Source organism: Trichomycterus rosablanca, chromosome 5 (genome assembly GCF_030014385.1).
Source record: "Trichomycterus rosablanca isolate fTriRos1 chromosome 5, fTriRos1.hap1, whole genome shotgun sequence".
NCBI lineage: Eukaryota > Metazoa > Chordata > Actinopteri > Siluriformes > Trichomycteridae > Trichomycterus > Trichomycterus rosablanca.
The window spans coordinates 46,102,592-46,120,066 of NC_085992.1; the positions used below are offsets into that span (position 1 = coordinate 46,102,592).

The 17,475-nt window shown below is 40.3% G+C and overlaps 1 protein-coding gene across 3 annotated transcripts in view; it reads left to right on the plus strand.

Moving 5' to 3' along the window:
• Window positions 1-211: 211 nt before the first annotated feature.
• The window catches only part of frem3 (Fras1 related extracellular matrix 3), a 43,453-nt gene continuing 26,189 nt past the window's right edge, over window positions 212-17,475 (plus strand). For all 3 annotated transcript variants that reach the window (XM_062995287.1, XM_062995286.1, XM_062995285.1), the window contains exons 1-2: window positions 212-5,234; window positions 6,788-6,877. In XM_062995287.1, the coding sequence (XP_062851357.1) occupies window positions 212-5,234; window positions 6,788-6,877 (5,113 nt within the window). The remainder of the gene's footprint in view (window positions 5,235-6,787; window positions 6,878-17,475) is intronic.

Sequence of the window (17,475 nt, forward strand, 5' to 3'; positions counted from 1 at the left end):
ATAAGTATTACCTGCACTGCTTCAGCAGGAGGAATTCACTTGTGCTGTGTGAGTGAATGAATGCAGAGGGGGAGAGAGACGGGGGAATGAGGGGCACAACAAGTAGAGACCAAGTTTGAAGTGATTTAACAGAGGACACTTTCTTTTTCAACCTCTTGTTAAAGTCTATTTTGGCAAGGAGTGCACGGCTGCAGAGCAACTAGCTGTGATCATGGCTGGTTGTCTGCAAGAGAAAAGACTTTGTTCAGCACAAAAGCTTCAGAAGTGCCTGTTTGCATTATTTTTATTAAGCTTTTGTGCAGCGGAAGCAGATATTTATGACCCAGCTTTTCTTCACAGACACCGCTCTGGACCTAATGCTGAAACAATCCTGGCTGCCAACAGTGGGATAAGAGTTCCCTTTGGACGCTCTGTTTATTTGGATCCTATCAATGACCTTGTAACTGAAGTGCAGCCTGGAGATCGCTGCCACATCACTGTACTGGACAATGACCCACTGGCTCAAAGACCTGGGATGCTGACACCCAAGAAGTTTCCTTGTTCATTTGGAGCAAAGGAAGTAAAATACACTCATTTTGGCTCACGTAGTCCCAATAAGGACCATGTCAAACTGCAGCTAAGGTATGACTCCCATACAGACACCATGGTCATTCCGTTTATGCTAGAAGTCGAAGTCGTCTTTCAGCAGCTGGAGATTCTGATCCGTAACATGCCCCTTGCTGTGGAAAAGCTTAACGATCAAAGCAACCCTATTGAGAAAAAGAATTTGGAGTTTGCTTTTGAGGACGGTGTCACAAACTGCAAGGTGGCCACTCTAAGTGGAACAGGTGGCCTCCCAAGGTATGGCACTCTTTCTAATACTTCTGTTAATGGCCAGATGATTGACTGTGATGAGTTTCTTAAAAAAGGTATTCGATATCAGCATACCGCCACCACTAAGTCTCCCAACAGAGATTACATCCCAATGGTGGTTGAAGTACAAGATAATGACGGCAATACTATTCAACAAGAGCACTTTCAGATCATGGTAAGAATTAAAGAAGGGGTTGAGAACACCCCTCCAAAGGCTAGTTTTATAGCTATGATGATGATGGAGGTTGATCAGTTTGTGATGACTGCCATAACGGCTGATATGCTTTCAGCTGAGGATGTAGAATCAGATGTTGGTGACTTGATTTTTAACATAACAACCCCTCTGAGCAAACAACAAGGTTTTATTATTAGCACAGATGATCAGAATTTACCAATTACATCATTCTACCAAAGAGATGTAAAAGATCTGAAAATTGCCTACAAGCCTCCATCAGAAGATTCAGAAGAAGAGCGAATTTTTCAGATTGAATTTGAGATAGTCGATACTGATGGGGCTGTATCAGATACCTTTGCATTTATGATTGTCGTAAAGCCAATGAACACTCTGGCCCCAGTGGCAACCAAGAACACGGGGCAGCTGCTGTTTGAGGGTCAGTCGAGAGCTTTGTCTACTTCACAGAATCTGGAGATCAGTGATGAGGATAACCTTGAAGATGTCAAGATTACTGTTGTTGATGGCTTGAAACATGGTGAGCTCTTGGTCTTAGGAAACCGCAGAAAGTTCTTTACACCAGCTGATCTAGATGCTGGCATTGTGGTGTACCAACATGATGGAAGTGACACCTACAGTGACAACATCATATTTAGAATGACAGATGGAAGTAATGAAGTGGAATTTTTGTTTCCCATTACGATTGCGCCTACTGACGATGAGCCTCCCATCATAAACGCCAACACTGGTATTACGCTGTTCAAGAATGAAATTATGCAGATCTCCCCATTCATCCTAAGCGCCACTGACATTGACTCTGAAGATTCAACTATTAAATTTATAGTCGAGGAACCATATTCAGCCATTGGTGAGCTCCTGCTTAGACAAGTGGAGCCCCCTGCAGATCCTTCAGCTTGGAAGTTTAGTGCAACAGATGAAATGTTCGAACAGGTGGTGACGGAATGGCACCAACAGGATATTCTCGATGGAAAGCTGTTTTACCGCCACACAGGGCAGCACAGCACCGCCACAGTCACTGACCAGTTTGTTTTTAGAGTCCAGGATGACAATGACCCTCCGAACCAATCGGGAGAACATACATTCACTGTTAAAATCCATCCAGTCGATGACGTACCCCCGACACTGTACCCTGGGACTATTCTTCACATGACTGTAAAAGAATATGAGCTGACATTCTTCAAAAGGAAATTCCTTCGCTACACAGATTTGGACTGTGATGACAGGGATCTCAAGTATACTATTGTCAAGCCCCCAACAGACACAGACGAGAACAATCCAGTGCCCCTCGGAGCTATTGTACTGACAGACAGTCCTGACACTGTAATTACTGAGTTCACACAAGCTCAGGTTAACCACCATAAAATAGCATACAAACCCCCAGACCAGGAACTAGGTATTACTCCAAAAGTAGTCCAGTTTACCTTCAGTGTAGAGGACACCGCTGGTAACTCAGTGGAGGGCTTGTTTACAATATTTTTGCAGCCGGTTGACAATAAGCCACCCATAATCACCAATACTGGTTTTACAGTGCTGGAGAGAAGTACCTTTTTAATAACCAAGAATGAACTAAATGCTTCTGATAAAGACACAGAGGATGAGAATATTATTTTTAAAATAATCCAAATCCCCAAGTATGGACATCTACAGTATCTAGGGATTGATATGTCTAATGGAGAAACATTCACTTTAGACGATATCGAGAGTAGTCACCTGGCCTATATTCACGGTGGTGAGGAATCCCTTGGTGATGTGATTAAAATTGATGTTAGTGATGGCTTTCATGAAGTTCCCATCATTATTAAGATTACTATTCAGCCAGTTGATGATAAAAGCCCAACCATCATGCTACCATCAGGTCTTCTAGGTGCCTCTATTGATGTGCTTGAGAATGGTGCTACAGAAATTACCAGCAATGTGATTCAGGGTCGTGACGAAGACACAGATGACCTTATGCTCACTTTTATAGTTGAAGAGCCTCCTAGACTAGGAGAAATAATGGTAAATGGAGCGGTCGCTGAGCGCTTCACCCAGGAAGACATTATCAATGGTGTAGTTGTCTATGTCCACACTAGTGGTGAGATTGGCCCCATTAAACAGCATGACTCTTTCAACCTCACCATCTCTGACATGTCAGAAGATTGGGTGGTAGGAGGAAACAGAGTTCAAGGTGTCCGTGTACACGTCACCATTCTTCCTATAGACAGTATAGCCCCTGTCGTAAGTGTTGGGGAACAGTTTGTAGTCGTGGAGGGGGAAAAGAATGCCATCACGCTGGAGCATATTCGAGCTGAAGATGCTGACACTGACAGTGCCGACATCTTCTGCACTATTATTGTCCAGCCAACATCTGGGTATGTGGAAAATATTTCTCCAGCGCCTGGGTCGGAGAAGTCAAGAACAGGCACCGCCATAACTGCATTTAACATAAAAGACGTCAGTCTTGGTCATATCTACTACGTACAGAGCATTCACAAAGGCGTAGAACCAGTGGAGGACAGGTTTACCTTCCACTGCTCTGATGGTATTAACTACTCCGAGAAGCATTTTTTCCCTGTTGTTATCATTCCAGCCAACGATGAAAAGCCAGAACTGTTTATCCGAGAGTTTGTTGTCATGGAAGGCATGAGCTTAGTCATAGACACTCCCATTTTTAATGCTGCAGATGCAGATGTTCCAGGTGATGAATTAGAGTTTGAAATTATAAAGAATCCCAAACATGGTAAGATCGTACAGCAGTTGAGCATCGGGACGATCCCAGTGGTGAAGTTCTCCTTGGAGCAAATTAAAGAGGCATCAAACATTGTTTATGAGCATGATGACTCTGAAACCAAGGAGGATAGTTTTGAAATCCGCCTCACTGATGGAAAACATACAGTAGAAGGAAAAGTGTTAATAATGGTCATTCCTGTTGATGATGAGACCCCAAGGATGACTATTAATGATGGACTGGAGGTGGAAATTGGAGAAACCAAAGTGATTAGCAACCGGGTCCTTAAAGCCACTGATTTGGACTCTGAAGACAAAGGTCTTACTTACATCGTCCGCTTCGGACCTGGACAAGGCTACCTTCAACGAATCACCAAACATGGAGATGTCATTGGCAACATCAGCATCGGAATGAATTTCACACAAGACGAAATTGACAAACAGCTGATTCAGTATGTCCACACTGGACAGGAGGGGATTCGAGACCTTCTCAAATTTGATGTCACTGATGGGATCAACCCTCTAATCGATCGCTACTTTTACATCAACATCGGCAGCATTGATATGGTATTTCCTGATGTCATCAATAAAGGTGTGACCCTTAAAGAAGGAGGCAGAGTAACCCTAACTACTGACCTCCTTAGCACAACGGATATCAATAGCCCTGACGAATATCTTAGTTTCACCATCACTCGCGCCCCGAGTAGGGGTCATCTAGAGAGTACTGATCATCCAGGCGTGCCCATATCCACCTTCACCCAACTGCAACTGGCCGGTAACAAAATCTACTACATCCACACCTCAGATGACGAAGTGAAGATGGATAGTTTTGAGTTTGAGGTAACTGATGGCTACAATCCAGTATTCCGCACTTTTCGGGTGTCCATCACTGATGTGGACAACAAGAAGCCCGTCCTGACCATCAACAAATTGGTGGTGGGTGAGAGTGAAACAAAACTGATAACCCCTTTCGAGCTGACCGTGGAGGATCGTGACACACCAGACAGTCTACTGCGCTTCGTGGTAACTCAGGTCCCAGTGCATGGTCAACTCCTGTTCAATAGGACTCAGGTCATTACATCATTCACCAAGCAAGACCTGAATGAGAACTTAATTAGTTACAAGCATGATGGGACAGAAACCGATGAGGACAGTTTCTCCTTCACAGTCACTGATGGAACACACACAGACTTTTACGTCTTCCCAGATACAGTCTATGAGACACGTAAACCCCAAAGAATGACCATCCAGATCAACACCGTGGACAATGGTGTGCCTCAAATTGTTGTCAACAAAGCTGCATCGACCCTTAGGGTTCTACATACTGGGCATCTTGGATTCCTAATTACCAGTAAAACTTTAAAGGCGGAGGACAGGGATAGTCCAAACAAAGTTTTGAAGTACTCTGTGTTTGAGGCCCCTCTGCATGGCTACATCATCAATACTGCTCTGGGCAATGACAGCATCAAGACCTTCTCACAAGGTAAATTTACACTTCACATTTGTTCTTTATTATTATTAAAACCAAATATTGACTGGTTATAATTGGTAAAAAAAAAAAATAATAATATTTATATTAAAATTAATATAATTAATTAAAGAATTATTTTATGAATAATGACTTATTATATGAACCAAATTCAATGTAAACATACTGGTACATTTAAAAGTTTACAGTTTTGAGGGACATGTGTGTCATGGAGGGGCTGCACATCAAGAAGCCTGGGTTCGGTTTCCCAGCCAGTGGGGCCAGGGTCCGTTCTGTGTGGAGTTTGCATGTTCTCTCTGTGTCTGTGTGGGTTTCCTCTGGGTGCTGCAGTTTTCTCCCAAAAGTCAAAAGACATGCAGTCGGGCCAATTGAATCTACTAAAAATTGTCGTGAGTGTTTTGTGTATGTGTACCTTGTGATGGACTGGCTGGGGTGTTTTTGCCTTATGCCCAATTAATGAGACCCTCCGCAACCCTGACCAGGATAAGCTATGGTAAAACAATAAATGAATAAATGATTTAATAAATGAATGAATGAAACTATGCTGTGTTAAAATGCACATATAGAAGTACTGAATTACATACACATACTGAATTATCCAGAATTTCACACTTCTCTGTGCCCAAATAAATAGGACAGTCCATGGGACAGTAATCTCTTTGCCAAGATTAGGATGAAAACCCATCGTTTGTCACTTTATCTTAAGAGGAAATTTGTTCCAATGATCAGCTATAATCCAAATAGTGGTTGCCATAAATTTGAAGCTGTACACAGTCACACAAGCTTTATATCTCCATAGGTTTTAAGGCCACTATGCAAAAATCCCTCTTTCTGTTTTTTTTCTGTTCTTATTCATGAGAGCATCAACAAACTTTGATTTTAGCTTTTAGTTGATGATTTTGGAGTTAGACTTTCTTTGCATGACAGACTCTTTAACACTTGCAATGAAAAGCTTTAGCAGCTTCTAATTTATAACCTGTTCCTGGTTCTTGGATTACATTAATGTTCACAGCCTTGACAAGAACCAGTGTACTTTGCATTGTCTACAGTCAGTCTAATAATTTTACAGTGACACAGATAAGTAACCTGTCATAGTCAAGCATAATCACCAACAAGAAATGAAAAGTCCATGCCATGAAGATAATTCCCAAATAAAAAATCTAAGATGCTGTATGTATATTTTTAACCTAAATTAATCAAGTATAAGGATGTGTTCCAATTATTTAGTCACAAAAATAAAACAGCTGTAGAAATCCAAAGACTGCCATGCCATCCATGCCTCTCACAACTGTACCAAAAGTAAAACTGTACTAAAATAGTAAAAAAAATTAAAATGCAAAACTGTTATTCATTAAATTATTTTTGTAACACCAAGTTAGAATATTCTTGATTAATAAATAGCGCTTGCTTGCAAACCACTTTAGTTCATTATGGCCATTTGGATGCATTATGGTGAATTACTGTTCTAGACAATAGAAGGTTAAATGTGAAAACTAAAGCTTGCAGTCTAAATATTTATTGTTGTTGTGCTAATGTCTCATTGACAGCTGATATTGATGAAATGAAGATCTGCTATGTTCTCCATGATGCGTCAAATGCCACAAATGACATCTTCTATTTTACAGTACAAGACAACGGTAAGGCCATTTTTTGTTGTTAGTTAGATAGTTAGTTGTTTAGATAGTTGGTTGTTTAGATAAATAGATAGACAGACAGACAGATAAGATAATCCCATGGTTTTATACATGTTTTTTTTTTTTTTTTTTTTTTTTGGGGGGGGGGGGGGGGGGGGGGGGGGGGGGCTGCCATAGGGTTGCCAACTGTCCCGTAAAATACGGAATCGTTCCTTACTTGGAAACTAAACGTCGTGTTCCATATTGAACTGATACAGGACGCGCTTTGTTCTGTATTTTTATCAGTGTATTTTTATGTGTGTGCAGGCATATCAGCATAACAACCTATTTATTACTCCGCTGTTTGAGTAGCGCAGTGGGCAGAGCGCATCAGGCATATTATTCTGCCATAGGTTCGAATCCGGCTTAGGGTGACACTAAAGTAACACAAGCAGGGCCAGCGCTATGGGGTCGCTGGGGTGGGCATTAATTTTTATAGGTGCAACCCTAACCACCTACCCCCGCTCCCGCTCAGGTAAACACTCGCCATCCCACCACAGGGTGTTCTTTATTTCCAGTTCTGAAAGTTGGCAACCCTAGCTTGCCATTTGTATCTTTCTGTCTGTCTGTCAATTGCCATGACCAAACTGGGACTGAATGAGTAGCATTTAAGCTATGAGTTAGCACTGTAGTTATCGCTAGCTTACAGTTTCATATTTTAACCTTTTAAAAAGTTGTTTTAAAAGTTGTATATAATGTGAATTTAAATTGTTGTTTCATGCCATGAGTCATTTGCTTGTAAACAGTAGTACAGACCAGTAAAAACAGCAGTTAAAGTAGAAAATTCAGCCATTTAACTGCGACCATGTTGTTGCTGTTTTTTTAATAATATTAGTTACAGTTAATTACAGTTATAAAATCTCTTTAATATCATTTTACCTGTGTTTTTTCTGGCAAAAATCTAGTGTGACTGTGGCAAAGTTTTAAACCCCATTACGACATTTTGTTTTCCCAAGCTTTTTATTTTTACTTGTGTCTGTTGTCTTTGCTGCCACTGACTCTCCTTACATTGTCATGTTTTGGGGAAATATTAAGCAATATTAAGCTGTAAGTAATAATATATTTATAATACAGGTGTATTTAATTAGTATTTGATTGGTTTATGTATTTAAATAGCGTGTGCAGAATATTTTAGGAACAATTTAATGTAATAGAACAGGTGTAAGGCTTTGCTATTTTAACTTTGGCTGTAGATGGTAAATGAGCTTTGACGTCTTGAAATGCAATCCTTGCTGCAGAGTTTATGCTATATTTATGTTGTACTCAACATCATCAGAAAGATTAGATCATTGAACTATTAACTCATACATTTAATTTGTCATTTTATTTTGCTTTGTCAATGTGGCATGAAACAGCAGGTTTCATTTTAATTATCAGATTTTTATACAGTATATATATTGTCCGGGTGCAGTTTCTGTTGGTTACTAGTGGCCAGTTATAAGTCAGATAGTCCTAGCATTAGCCTGTAGTGGTCCAGTATGTACACAATCAGGATAATAACTATAGTTAGTTGGACCAGGAATGGTAAATCACAGTAGCCTTTTTATTATATTATTTGTTATATTATTAAACAAATTGTCAATTTATTTACTTCTGTATTTATTTTTGCTATTACTACGTTATCGTGTAGCATGTGATTTAAAATGCAGCCTCAGTTCTGGTGTCCAGATAGGTACAGAAGAAGAACATCATGTTGTGTTTGTCACTGTAAATCTTTTAAATTTTACCAGTAAAGTGACTTAAAAGCAGGTTAGTTAAAATGCTTAAGTCAATTGAACAGCAACGGGCGGCACGGTGGCTAAGTGGGTAGCACTGTCACCGCACAGCAAGAAGGTCCTGGGTTCAATCCCCAGGTGGGGCGGTCCGGGTCCTTTCTGTGCGGAGTTTGCATGTTCTCCCCGTGTCTGTGTGGGTTTCTTCCGGGAGCTCCAGTTTCCTCCCACAGTCCAAAAGCATGCAGCCAGGCTAATTGGAGACACTGAATTGTCCTATAGGTACCGCGCCGCTAGAATACATAAAACAGTGCATTGTAGTGCCGGTCCCAACCCGAATAAATAGGGAGGGTTGTGTCAGAAGAAGAAGAAGAAGAAGATATACTTTATTTGTCATATATACATATACAGGTGTACAGTACAATTAAATTCTTTCTTCGCATATCCCAGCTTGTTGTTGGGAAAGTTGGGGTCAGAGCGCAGGGTTAGCCATCATACGGCGCCCCTGGAGCAGACAGGGTTAAGGGCCTTGCTTAAGGACCCAACAGTGGCTGCATAGCAGAGCCTTGATTTGAACCGCCAATCTTCCAGTTGATAGCCCAAAGCTCTACCCACTAGGCTACCACTGTCAGGAAGGGCATCCGGCGTTAAAACTGTGCCAAATCAATAATGTGGATCACAATCCGCCGGCAACCCCTAATAGGAGCAGCTGAGGAAATAGATAGATAGAATTGAACAGCAACATACTGTAGTTGTCCATTCCGGTTTTCATTTAAGTACTTTTATTTTTTCCCGTATTTGTGCCAACACTGATACTCAGTCAAAAATAATAATTGTGCTTATTCAAGGTAGTCAATGTATTTATAAACAAGTTGGCCTTTCTTAAATGTTGTTTCTTTATATATTTGAATATTTCTTTCCTTATTAAAACTGTATTGTGACAGTACTATTTTAGTACTGAAATAATACATTTCCTTTATTATTAAAAATCTATTTAAACATGTCCCTTGTAGTTGTAGTTAAGTTAGAATCTTTACTAGTGTTTGTTTATTCAGGAAGTGAGAAGTCTTTTGTGTGAAAAGACAAATGGAATCTGCAGTAACTTTAACCTCAGCTTGTAACTCCATTGTTGGAGGTTCCCGTCATCTCATCAGAACCAGCTGTCCTCAGTTGTGTTATATTTGAACTGTGTTTAGTGTCTAACTTTTTAAAACTACGATGTGTTTAGAGGAACCTTGAATAGAGGTGTATTATCCTCACAATTCCTTTACTCAAACACCCCTACCCCAGACACATACCTAAAGCAGGAAGAGGAAAATCATTATTAGGCGTCTGTGCTGAGTTTGTTTGAGACCAGACGAGTCTGAGCAGGTTTTCAGAACTTTGGTGGTCAGCAAAGAAGCCACATGGTTGTCTAATACACATCGTGAACACATAAGTACTACATATCATTTAAAACATTAGCAAAAATGGATATGATGACTCACTGCCAGCACTTTATATTATTTTATCATTGCATACATGCAATGAGACATTGTTTTCTAGATAAATACGTGTAGTGGGATTTAATTAAATTGCATGTGCTTTGTGTTCATCAAGCAGGAAATGAGAAAAAGGTCATGTGATGTTTATAATTAATACAACTGATCAGCATGTACCAACATAGCCAGATTTTAGCAAAACATTACATAAGTAAATTAATAAATGAATTTAAAAAAAAATTTTATCGATCAAATAATAATAAAAATAAAAAATGACATAAATAAGAGTTACATAATATTGCTGTCAGCCTCCAAATTCTCAACAAAAGTTTAAAAAAGTTGCCAGATATTATAAAATTTGACAACAGATCAATTGAGGGTGTATCTGATCTTTTCCAGTTTGAGATGACGCATGACTTCCCTAATCCAGTAATAGTTGGTGGGGTGACATCCTTCCATTTAAGCAAGATCAGACTAAGCAAGAAGTGAGCAAAAGGACAACATATTTACTTCCTGTTCACTAAGAGAAGTGTCCGCTCGGGCCACCCCAAACAATGCAATAAATGGTGATGGAACTACTACTTGTCCAAAAATTTTAGGAAATGTGTCAAAAAAGGACTGCCAGAAGGTGTGGAGCCTTGGGCACGTACAAAACATATGTATCAGGGTGGCCGGGGACTGCCTACATCTATCACATGTGGGGTCCAGTAACGCTTTAATCTTACTGAGTTTAACTTTTGACCAATGAAGGCGGTGTACGATTTTAAACTGAATAACAGCATGTCTTGAACATATAGAAGAAGAAAAGATTTTCCCCAAAATTTTATGACAAACAACTTCTGAAATTGATTCATCCAGGTCTGCTTCTCACTTGCTTTTAAGAATTTCCAAACAGGAGAAAGTACCAATTTTTAATGCCATTAGCAAAAAAACTTTTTGGTTGAGCGTGTAGCCACTGATGCACCGCTGTTTTCACATCATTATTACATGCAAATCTTCTTCCCCTTAAAGCTTCTTTGGGCGTACAAAAAGGTGAAAATTAGATGGCACTAAATCCAGACTATAAACTCTCTCAGACATGATCGATTACTCCTCCTCCCACCCTCACCATTTCCAACCAAAATATAAAAGTGTGGAAACTTTTTGAAGATCTTTCGTAGAAGAAAATGGTTACGAGCCAGAGGAGTCAAACCTAATTGTCTGCAGGGATTTGATTTTGCAAATCCTTTTTCTCCAAGACGGATGTCTAAAATAGCTGTTTAGGAAGAAGCTAATGTTACACAGTGCAGGAAATGTACTGACTGACTGATAAAAGCAGCTGCCTGAAGGTCTACTGTTAACATCAGTTCTACCTGTAAGTGGTGTGTGTGTGTGTGTGTGTGTGTGTGTGGGTGTGTGTGTGTGTGTGTGTGTGTGTCGGAATGTGATTGCTGTTTCACGCTCAAACTTAGCATGCTCCAAGAGGTCCGAGAATCTAATCCTCCTGTGCTCGTAAACACACTTTAGTAGCACTTCCTGCTGGACAGCTTCACACCTGTTTTACTGGGAAATTAAATACACACCAACTCTGTATCAGTGTAAATGTATGTAAATGTATACGTCTACTATTGATTTCTGGAGACATATGTTGCATCCAACAGTATGTGAATGTGTAAATATCACATCTATGTTTGATATTCTGTTGATCCACTCCCGCTCTTCTGTGAAGGCTTTCCACTAGATTTTAAACTTAACTGTGTGGATTTAATCCTGTTTAGCTACTGGAGCAATAATGTTATAAGGCCTGACTTACAGTTGACATTCCAGTTCAACAGATTCAGATTGGTTGAGGTCAGGGCTCTGTGCAGTCTAGTCAAGTTCATTCACACAAAATTGTGCATATGAATTGTGGTTGAAAACCCCTTAATGAAATATCTCAGAAACTGGATTATGAGTAGAAAAGAGTTTTATTTTTGTCTGCAGAGAAGGATTGCACTGACAAAGTCTCACATAGAAACTTGGTGAATGCGATAAGACAAAAATAAAATAATAATACTAACCCTAAGGACCCAACCTGGCTCAGGGACTCAACACTGACAACTGTGGCCATAGTGGGAATCGAATCAGCGACCTTCTGAATAATAGTCCAGTACCTTATATCTAAGCTTCCACTGCCCTTTTGCCACATGCACTGTGAGCTGATTCTTTTAGAGCACTTTTATTTTTAGAAGTGTTGGTACAGCTTAAATGCAGCAGGTGTATTGGCACTTTTCTGGTTAAAAATCAGCTTGCTCTTATCCAGATTGCAATGCTCTGGTGACCAGACTAAACCCTACAGTTGGCATCCAGTCTCCTTAATAATTTATCAGACAGAAGGAGCTGATCTGTGTGGAGCCAGAAATGTTTGGAAGGTTGGTTATATGTTTGGAGACTGGATGTTGGTTATAAGATGAAAAGAAAATAATCACCCTTTATACTCCCGTCAGAGACCTTGAGATTCCATCATTAACAGTGATTTCTTAGCTAGGAACTGGCCTAAACCAGCTAGAACTAGGTTTTAGAGGTCATACAATGTAACTGACACACTTTTTGTCACGTAAACCACTCCATTGTAGCAATATTCTTGGAATATTGGAATATCACTACTGGCAACCATGCCCTAACATATATACATGTTCTAATTATCAATAATACTACTACTTCCCCCCCCCACAAAATGCAGGAATAGATGTTGTAAGCACACATTTTTAGGATGTCAAAGGGATGTGGTTTCTGTCTAAAAACAGGTTAGGTTTAGGGTTAGTTCTCCAACTTAACAGTTGGCGTTACAGTATTGTCTGCCAAACTTAAATTAATCCGTCACACAGCTTGTGTTACCTCATGAATCAGCTTTGCAAAGAGCATGTCCTCATTGCTTCAGAGACCAGTGGCAGTGTGTTTTACACCACTCCAGCTGTACTTGACATTGGTAATTGTATGCTTTTGTGTAATTACTAGACTATGAAAGCTTAATCTTTGAGGGTTCTGAAGAACTGGACTTGTGCTCACATTGCTTTTAGAAACTTGTTGGGCTTGTTTGTTTAATCTCATTGTTTAAAGTGAGAAAGATAATGACTAGGTGAGATGATGAATTATAGCTATAATACTACACTGTTTGGCAGTCTACCTTATGGAAAGACAATGACATTTGCACAAATGAAGTAGGAGTAAAAATCACAGTTTTGTATTGCATATGTACTGTAAATTTGTGATTTGGGAACCTCTGCCAAAAACAATTTAAATACATTTTTCCAAATGTTCCTCCCATAATTCTGCATCCAAACACACCTTGTGTCCTCTACTGCTGCAGACCTCCACTCCTGAAGGAGGATGACCACCACTATCACACTCCTCCTCATGCAAGCGTTCAATAGCTGACTGATTCTTTTTCACCTGCACATGGCAGGTTCATACTGGGAGTGTCGTGCGCCAATGCCCATTATCTCCTATCTCCCTGCCAGCAGAGGTTGAAATGCAGCATTCATGAGGAATCTTCTCCAGCATTCCCATCATGGGTCAAGCCAATCATTGTCTGTATAAACACCCAGTCTGCCTGTAGCAGAGCTGAGATTTAAACTTGCAAGTTCATTGAGTTCTTTGAGATTTGTGCATTTTGCTGTTGGGGTTGTTACTGATCTCTTTTTAAAACGTCTTCTCCAGCACACATGTAACTCTAACCTAGTAACAGATCTGCCGATAACCCTGAGGTTCCCTTTGGCTAAGGTTTAACCCAAATTCTGTTTCAATAAGGCGGTGGATCATTTGGCCCATTTCATCAGCATTAACATTTGAAATGAGTATGATTTTGTAATGTGTCTGTTTATTCTGTCTAAAGTCAGGCACTGATGCTGGATAAAACGGTCCAACTTGCAAACAACATTCCAATTCACTCAAAAATGTGTTCAGTAGGGATGATGTTAGGGCATTTTGCAGGCCACTGGAGTTTCTAAACACTAAACACGTCGAGCCAGGCTTGTACACAGGGACACAGTGCTGAAACAGTTGCCACAAATAATTACACTGATCAGCCATAACATTAAAACCACCTCCTTGTTTCTACACTCACTGTTCATTTTATCAGCCCCACTTACCATATAGAAGCACTTTGTAATTCTACAATTACTGACTGTAGTCCATCTGTTTCCCTTCATGCTTTGTTAGCCCCCTTTCATGCTGTTCTTCAATGGTCAGGACCCCCACAGGACCACCACAGAACAGGTATTATTTAGAAGGTGGATCATTCTCAGCCCCGCAGTGACACTGACATGGTGGTGGTGTGTTAGTGTGTGTTGTGCTGGTATGAGTGGATCAGACACAGCAGCGCTGCTGGAGTTTTTAAATACCGTGTCCACTCACTGTGCACTCTATTAGACACTCCTACCTAGTTGGTTCACCTTGTAGATGTAAAGTCAGAGACGATTGTTCATTTATTGCTGCTGTTTGAGTTGGTCATCTTCTAGACAGTGAGTGTAGAAACAAGGAGGTGGTTTTAATTTTATGCCTGTTCAGTGTATTTTATTGATTTTATACACTTAGTAGCAATGGATTTGGTTGAAACATCTAATTATGAGTGGTGTCCACATACTTTGGCCTTATACTGCATTAATTTTATCACCCTAAAGCAACTTTTTTGTCATCTGATCTGTCACTTCAGCCAAAAGTTGCCGCAGGATTTAAGGTTCACTGTTGGTGGTGACGGCTGAACATGGTGCCATCCTCTAAACCCCTCCGGCTTTATGCATGAGCTTACAGATTTATGGTGTGTTTTTAAGCACATGTTCATGATGTATTGCTTTGGGGTTATTTTTATCTCCCTGAAATTGCAAAGCTGTTCCTATGCCCTGAGGTCTGATCTCAATGTCAGACTGTTGGGTACCAAATTTCTTTCCTGCAGACTTTTATGCTCTGCAGGTCCTTTTGATTCTCTGTGAGAATCCTGATGCCATTAGGCTACGTTTGCTCATTTCTGTGAAGAAACCTGAAGGTATATCAGCTTCAGCACTGCGTCATCTTACTGGTATCATGTGAAGGATGACTGACTTGTCACCCCATCATTCATCATCCCAAGTGTCAGGTATCACATCTCAAGTGGATTTTGTAGACTTTCGGGCAGAGAACAGTTCATTTTAATACATGATATTCTAGAATATGTAGAATGTTATTCTCTACTGAGCTAAATGTTAATAACAGCTTCATTATGCCATCAGCGCGGCACAGTGGTTCAGGTGGTATTTCCGGGGTCTGATTCACAGGTGGGGTCATCTGGGTCCTTTCTGAGTTGAGTCTGCCTGTCCTCTCTGTATCTGTGTGGGTTTCCTCCTGGTGCTCCGGTTTCCTCCCATATGTCCAAAGACATGCAGTCAGGATAACTAAAGATACTAAACTGCCCAGTGTTTTTATGTGTGGACTGGCAACCTGTTTGTGGTGTTTCCTTTCTTTTGCCCGGTGAATTGTACACACCGTGACCCTGAATAGGATAAAGTGGTGGGTATACCAGACAATAAATGAATGATAGTCAAAAAAGTCATTTGGCACTCAGGTGGCACAGTGGTAAAACACACTAGCCCACCAGTCTTGAGATCTTAAGCTTTGGAGTTTATATCTCATCTCTGCTATCAGCCAGCCAGGCGCCTACATGCAGACTGACGAGTCTCATCAGGACAACAAAGAAAAACTCTTGTGTTCCTACATTATACCTGGGACAAATGTGTCAGTGGTTCAGTGGACTTCATAATTGGATTCCACAAGAGATTCAGGTTTTCAAACATCCGCAATGCCGCAATGCCTTGTGCTTATTTCTGCATGTGTTCCTTGTGTAAGCATGCACTGAAGGGCACAGTTTCTGCATATCAACGCATCAAATACCTAACATGGCTCTGGGTGCTCTGATGGGTATAATTGGAAAGAGAAAGAAACAGTAACTATAATCACCCTCATCTATCTGACTGGTATACTATACATAGTACTATACTGGTAGAGGCACTCTTGCCCATCGTTGCATCATGCAGGAAGCAAATGTTGATCTCTAAAAATATCTCCCATGCATGCTACAAAATGTATGCTAAGCAGTCAGTAATATTACTTTAGGTAAACGTCCTGTATATCCTGCAGCAGTATCTGTGTGTAGGATACAGTATGCATATCATAATTATACAGTGGGGATAAATAAGTTTTTAACTAATGTTGTCTTAATTTACCACAAGTGCACACATTCATCCCAAATGTACATATATAATATACACCAAAAAGGCATAACATTATGACCACCTTCCTAACTGACTGGTCTGCAGCTATGCAGACCCATACACAACAAACTGTGATGCACTGTGTATTCTGACACCTTTCTATCAGAACCAGCATTAACTTCTTCAGTAATTTGAGCTACAGTAGCTCGTCTGTTGGATCGGACCACACGGGCCAGCCTTCGCTTCCCACGTGCATCGATGAGCCTTGGCCGCCCATGACCACTGACAGGTGAAGTGAATAACACTGATTATCTCTTCATCACGGCACCTGTTAGTGGGTGGGATATATTAGGCAGCAAGTGAACATTTTATCCTCAAAGTTGATGTTAGAAGCAGGAAAAATGGGAGAGCGTGAGGATTTGAGCAAGTTTGACAAGGGCAAACTGTGATGGCTAGACGACTGGGTCAGAGCATCTTCAAAACTGCAGCTCTTGTGGGGTGTTCCTGGTCTACAGTGGTCAGTATCTATCAAAAGTGGTCCAAGGAAGGAACAGTGGTAAACCAGCGACAGGGTCATGGGCGGCTGCTAATATCTTGGTGCCAGATACCACAGCACACCTTCAGGGGTCTAGTGGAGTCCATGCCTCGACAGTGAGGGCTGTTTTGGCAGCAAAAGGGGGACCACTAATTAGGCATGATATTAAATATGTTGACATATTAAGATGCAAACATTGTGATTTAGGTCCAAAAAACAAACAAACATAAAAACATATTTTTTGTATACATTTATTTTTGGTTTTCTTTAAATATAAATGCACACAACATTACTGAATTATTACTAGTTCTTAGAATTAGTAAAGACTATAGCTGGTGACAATTCTGTAACCATATAAATAAAGCTAGTTCGACTGCACCTATTAAAAAGTACATAAACCAGTGGTCTTTTGTAAAGGTGAAAAATAAAACCCAAACTGTTACAATGTTAAAAGGAAAGACCCAGCTTTTTATTAAGCACTTCTAAACTGTGTTCCCTTATTAATTAGCTAATTTATCTTTCCAACAAAAGAACTGTTCTACCCAAGTGGTTTTCAACAAATTTGTATTCCTAGACTGTATCTAATGGTATTAAAGTAAGGACATGTACTGTGGAGGCACTTCTTCTCACG